We start from the raw sequence: 6,578 nt of genomic DNA, 5'->3' as shown, positions 1-6,578 counted from the left end.
GATTTCGAGGATACTCTTATTTGTGAACTCTCTATTCTACCAAGGTTAGGTGGGAAAACACCAATGTTGGAACAATCAGAGCCTCGCTCAGCGTACCCCTCACTTCATTGTTGATCAATTGGTGCATGTGTAATATTGTTAGATTAGCTGGAATCACTTTTTTTTTTTTTTTTTTTTTACCTTAATTTTTAATTTTTATATAAGTGATGTGATGGTGCAAAACTCTCTGGCGTTTCCTTTTAAAGTAGTGGACAAATTCATTTCTTTGTTCTTGGATACGACTCTTCAATACAAGTGTCCTTTATTGTGTATGCACATGTTTCAGTTATCTTGTATCAATTTCAACACTATAAAAGATTGAATGAGAAGAAATAAGGGACATACATACACCCCTACTAATACATACAAAATAATTATTTTTCGGGTTGTACTCTTCAGAATCTACAGTTTAACTTTCAACTCTTTTTATTTCTCAAAAAAAAAATTAAAACTTTCAACTCTTTTTCTTCTTGAAGACCAAAAGAACTTAACCCAAATGACACAAATACATGAAAAATTGTTGTAATTAGAAACTTTGGCACGAAATCTGCCAACAATAAATATGATCTAATAATGATGTTTACAAAAATATATTTTCCCATATTGCAATTAATGAATTTGGATTTTGAATAGGTGTTTTTAACCCAAACATATATTTTCTTATTATGTAAGTGCACAAAAAAGGATCGAAGTGGATGAAAATAGACCGAATTGGACCAAATGGAACAAAGTAGACCGGATTGGACCAAATAGGACACTTAATTGGACTAAAGTAGACTGAATAAGAACGAATGAACAGATTAGGACCAAAGTGGACACAATGGACTGAATAGGACCAATGTGAAATGAAAAGGCCGAAGTGGACAAAATGGACCAAATAGAAACAATTTGGGCCAAATAAAATCAAAGTGGACAAATGGACTGAACGGCCAGAATAGGACTGAGGTGAATTAAAATGGAAATAATGAATCAAATAGGATCAAAGTGGACCATGTAGGACCAAAGTGGACAAAATGGTACAAAGTGGACAAAATAGGTCCAATGTGGACTAAATACGGCCAATACGGAATGAATGGACCGAATAGGACCAAAGTGGACTAAATAAGACTGAATATAATTTTAGTAAATAGATTGGACCAAATAAAATCAATGTGGAATGAAATAGAATTTTGAATATTTATTATTTTTATAGTATTTTTAGAGCTCATATTTCTAATTTCTAATAGCTATTTTCTTTTTCTTTTTTAACTCAAAACAAAAGAGTTTAGCCTAAATATAATAAAATTTCATACTTTTCAACCAAACAATTAAGGAAAAAAAATATGTTTTAAGCTAAACTTGAAAAGGACTAAAGGGGATCGAAATTGACCAAGTGCACCAAATTGGACCGAAGTGCACGTAATTAGATAGAATAGAAATTATTTACTTTTTAGGGAGAATAAATTATCTTCAAAAAAATTTTAGAGAAAAAATTAATATACATTATATTACACTACAAATTTTTTATTTTATTCGAATGGTGTGAATAAAAGCCACTATCATTCGTTGAAGTGCTATTTATAGGGGTGGGTCAATGGGTTGTGTGGTTTAAATTTCCCTCCTTTTCATCCCTCGAGAATTTTTTTAACTTGTTTTAATCCTCATGCACGTTACTGAGTTTTTGAGTTGATAAGAGTTGCCAAAATTCTAATTTGATAGGATGCTAGACACAATTGACACTAGTGTCCTAGGCAATCTCCAATTTTGTTGTTTGCGCAATCTTAGCTTGATTTTCAATTTTTTTTTAAGGATAATTACAAGTTTAAAAGCCACTTTTTAGCAACTTACTAATCAGATTATTATCTTTACTGGATGCTTTTTTTTTTTTTGGTTGAGTATTATAATGTTTAAAAGTTGTATATAAATAACTGTGTGTTTATTTTTTTTAAGAAAGAGGTAAGATAATATGGAATAATATTTAAAAATGAGATAAAGAAACGTAAGAAGTTGAAACCTAATGGGATTGATAGGCCACAATTTGAATGACTCATTGTGATAGAAATTAATTAATTAATTAATTAGCCAATTTATTAATTAATCAATTTATCATGCAAAGTGTGGTAACACAAACAAATCACCAATAAACTAAATACGCAGCAGAAAATAAAAGACACGGTGATTTGTTTACGAATGGAGAAAACCTAACAGCAAAAACCCCACCAGGTGATTTTCAGGTCACCACTCCCGAAACTCCACTATTATCACAACAAGCGGTTATAAGTAAAGGAATCCAAATACCTTACCAACCTACAGTTGAACCCTTACCCCCATACCCAATTGGACTTGTTCTGTAGTGATAGTTCCCTTTTCAAATGCACGACTCCCAGTACGTGATTAACCAATTGCGCGGATCCCAATACACGACTTCAATCACCAACTAAGAAGGTTGTTGGTTGCAAAGTTCTTCAGTTCATCCACACGATGAAGATTAAGAAGATGCTTGGTCACAAAACCCTACGGTGCACATACACAGCAACTTCTTCAAGAGAAAAAGATGAACTAGGGCAAGAACTTCGTCTCTAGTCACAATTTGCTTGAACAGAGTTTACTCAAAACTTGTGCAACTTGTGAACACTTTAACGACCCTTAAACTGATCATTTTATATGTCTAGGTTTAGGAGAAAAGAAGGCCCAAAGACACATTCACGGATCTCAAGAAAATCATATTGAAATTCTGAAAATATTGAACCTCGACAAATAGCAGGTGTCGAGCAGCTGTCGAGCACACCGAATGTAGAACATCTTCCTTAAGCTCGATAGATGTAGCTGTCGAGCTTTAATGATTTTGCACTCTGAACTTGTTTTCTTGAATAGACTTGAAAGTTTCAATACTTGATCTTGAAATAAGGTTTCTTGAAGTATTTAAAACATCTTAAATTTACCCAAATACAAGTAAAGTGCATTTTGTCGAAAGATAAGCTAATTACATAAAATCATGATATATGTTCTTAACAAGTGAAACACATATGTCCTAACAGGGATATTTGAATTTATTGATTAACATAAGAATTGTGATAAGTAAAAAAAATTGAATTTAAACAAAATAAATATGATATACGTTAGTGTGGATGGTTGGAGATTTGTGATAACTGTATAGAATTTGGATAACAAAAATTTTGGAATGTTTAAAAGAACTTCTTTTTTAAAAAAATATAGAAATTTTGGGAAAAGAATGTGTAGTTTTTACGTGAGGTAGTGAGTTTTCTTTTTTGAAGAAGTAATTTCGTATTTTTTTTTTTTAAAGATAATTGAAGTATTTGAATACAAATATATAACAAATACACATAGGAATCAGACATTTGAATACAAACATGTGGTGAGAATTTTTAATTTCCTTCTTTGTGTGAAAATCAAACCATGAGATTTTGACAAGAGCAAAGTTTTTCTTCAAACTAATTTAGAAAGAAACCCTTCAAAATCTTCATATATCTTTATATTCAGTGTGCATTTTGAAAATCTAACCGTTGGATTACATGTTCTTATTATATCATTCATGCTTGCAAAATTTCAAAAAAATCGAATATATATATAAAAGAAGTTTGATGAGTTTCTCTCCGAACTAGTTTAGAAAGAAACTTTGATCTTTTGATATGCAACTAATTTCAATTAATTCAATTAAAGATAACCTTGCATGCGATCAATAGGATACACTATGAAGATATCCTTGCTTTGAGGGTGAGTCATCCGGTAAAAGTTATAGGGGAATTGGAAGGGTGCACATATATAGTAAATGTAAGGATGACAGAAGCCTCCTGTGAGGATATTAATTTGTTTCGTTTTATTCAAATATTTATTTCATTGATACAAATATATATCTGCCTTAGTACATGAAACTTATCAGCTTCTTATTACTATTTAAAGAGAAGGGAACGCATAATTCCACTTCCTAATTTATGGACAGAAAGTAATAACGTAGTTGGGTGCACCAGAGCAAGTAAATGTGCTGTTCTGATCGTCATAAGCATAGCTATAAGCTTGAGGACATTGCTGCTCAAAGATCTGAGAGTAGTTTGTGGGTGGACATGTTTCAGGCTTGTCATATGCGCCAGTGCAACAATATTGTGGTTCATTGAAAGCGGTACATGCACTCTTGCAAGCAATAACGCTCCCATCAGACCCTTTCACTTGCAACTCTGCTGGGCAAGCCGCGTTCACGTTGGCTGGACAGCTTGAGGCCTTGCATTCGCCAGTTCCGCCTTGTGTGGCTACTGAAACAGGCAAGTTGAACCCATCTACAAGGCTAACATCATAGAAGTCCATTCCACCATCGGCGGCTATGTTGATTTCTACCAAAGAAGCTGGCGGAACTGCACCGTTACCATTGCACGAAACCTGACCAGAGCTACATTCTGCAGTAGCACAGCTGAACCTTCCGGAGCTGTCTGTGGAGCATAGAGTTCGGGCCCAGAATCGGCCTTTCCATGGAGCTTGGACATCTATTGCTGAGGATGCTGAAGATGCTAACTCAAACCCAGTAGTAGATAATTGAGGTTTTTGATCCGAAGTTAAGGTTCCTGGCCAGACGGTATATGGACAGTTGTTTGTGAAAGTTATTCTAGCAGAGTGAGCACCTGCATGCAACATATATAAACCAAAATCCTTGTCATCATTTTGAAAATGAAAACAAAACCTGTATTGTAAGCAGAAAATATATGTAGCAGATGCAACATTAATTCTAACGTGTAGATACACGTACGTATCATGATGATGTATGGTTATGATTCAACGGGTTCCAATTATTTTTAATTATCAAAAGTAAATAAATAAGATTCGTGATGAAAAGAATGTGCATGAACTCTATTCCTTCGCGGGGTTTCATGACTTTATTTGGTTCCCAATGTGATGTTGAATGGGGCAAAAAAACCGCATGTTTTTTGATGTTTTCGAGAAAATGATTCATCACAGACAAGAATTTTGTAATTATTTTGGGTGTATATCAGCACTTCTAAAGGATGAGAGAGAGAGTTTTGGACGATGCAATGTGGGATAGTGATTAGGGGGGAGGCGTACCAGATAGGAAAAAGAAGGCCAAGGTAAGGCTGTAGAGTGCCAGGGTTTTCATCATTGTATGATGTCGTTGCTTTAAATTGGTGGTATATAAGAACTAACAAGTATGATGAACTTGAATGTGGTATGGTGATAATAATTTGAAGAACTTTGTTGGGTATATATAGAAGCTTATATGTGGTTGCGGATATCAATGCGGTCCATGCGGGGAAACTTGGCTTGGAAGTTTTTTTTTTTGGTCATTTTCTTTTAGTGAAGACTTGGACTTTTCAGTAGGTATACTTATTGTCCTGGTGATCGGTAGAGTCTTTTATACGGCACCAAGGTCGTTATTTCGTTGGAGAAACATAAAGATCGAGGAATTTGGTATATTTACAACAACGGGTTCTCTAGAATGACTGTAATTGTATTATGTTGAATAGACTTTTGCTTTTTATTCAATTTAAGAACGTGTGAGGCTGAGACGAAGTAACCAGTCTTATTCACCCATGACTTAAGGTAGCGTCCACAGGTTTTCACTGGGGAAATTGAAGACAAACCTATGCAATCTGTAAGTCATGCCGACTCTAATTTATCTGATTTCAACGTGAATTTTTGCGCATTGGTTGAACTTTGAACCCGGGGGCTTGAGATGTTTTTGTGAGTTTTGCGGGGGAATTTGGAGTGAAAAAAATATTCTTTCACATTTGTTCATATAACACATAAAAGTAACTTGTTTAGTTTAATTCTCAAAAAAAAAAAAAAAAAAAAAAAAAAAAAGTAACTGTGAAAAAAAGGAGGTGAAATTGTGGATGTGTAAGAACCAAAAACCCTTGGGAGTTAACCAATTTGTAAGGCTTCTAATCCTAGCTCGGTCGTTCTAGTAGGTTCCTTTTTTAATTTCTTTTTCACCAAAATTAGCTTGTCATGATTCAAAGAGTAAAACTAAACCATCATATAGTTGCGATAAAAGACTTTTTTAATACATCCACGTTCTAGAATACAGTACATTTTCTAGTAATGTTGTGGCATATTCTTTTCGTGAAAATCTATATACATATATAAAACTGAAACTTCTGAAACTCTCATAATTTTTTACATCAACATAATATTTTTTTCTAAAAAACATTATTATTATCATTTTTTTAAATAAAATTATATTTGTTTAGTCCAAACTTAATAATGAGTGAAACTCTATCTCTCTAACAAGTCTAACTTAAACTCAAACTTATCATTATCATTTATTTTAAACACACACATCCTTTCCTCTTCACTAAATCATGCACGTTTTCTATCTCAAAAAAAGAAAAAAAGAGATAAGCACATTTAAAGTTCTTCATAAAATACCATTTACTTTGTTTTCTTGGTTAGAGAAGTTTGACTCAAAACTAATGCTACACTCCGGTTAGAGAGGTTTGGATCCAATAAAACTCTATAGTCTATATTTCATCTAAATTCAAACCTATAAATATTTTACATCAATGCTTCGGATAAAAAAGCATCATCTGACGTAG

The 6,578-nt window shown here is 33.3% G+C and overlaps 1 protein-coding gene across 1 annotated transcript; it reads right to left on the bottom strand.

The window, feature by feature from the left end:
• Positions 1 to 3,817: 3,817 nt before the first annotated feature.
• Positions 3,818 to 5,220, bottom strand: LOC126691962 (thaumatin-like protein 1). The gene is made up of 2 exons (XM_050387299.1): positions 5,089 to 5,220; positions 3,818 to 4,649 (listed from the first exon to the last, which is right to left on the bottom strand). The coding sequence occupies exons 1-2, from the start codon at positions 5,141 to 5,143 to the stop codon at positions 3,970 to 3,972; spliced, it is 735 nt and encodes a 244-aa protein (XP_050243256.1). The 5' UTR covers positions 5,144 to 5,220; the 3' UTR covers positions 3,818 to 3,969.
• Positions 5,221 to 6,578: the final 1,358 nt, after the last annotated feature.

This window comes from Quercus robur, chromosome 7, assembly GCF_932294415.1.
Source record: "Quercus robur chromosome 7, dhQueRobu3.1, whole genome shotgun sequence".
Taxonomy (NCBI): domain Eukaryota; kingdom Viridiplantae; phylum Streptophyta; class Magnoliopsida; order Fagales; family Fagaceae; genus Quercus; species Quercus robur.
The sequence above is the reverse complement of the archived record's forward strand: the minus strand, read 5'-3'. Positions and strand labels throughout refer to the sequence as shown.

Bases quoted from the DNA above. Each gene is read 5' to 3' on its own strand.
- LOC126691962 (XM_050387299.1), bottom strand. From the start codon at position 5,143: ATGATGAAAACCCTGGCACTCTACAGCCTTACCTTGGCCTTCTTTTTC. The intron at 4,650-5,088 runs GTACGCCTCCCC...TGTTGCATGCAG, and splicing joins GGCCTTCTTTTTCCTATCTG to GTGCTCACTCTGCTAGAATA.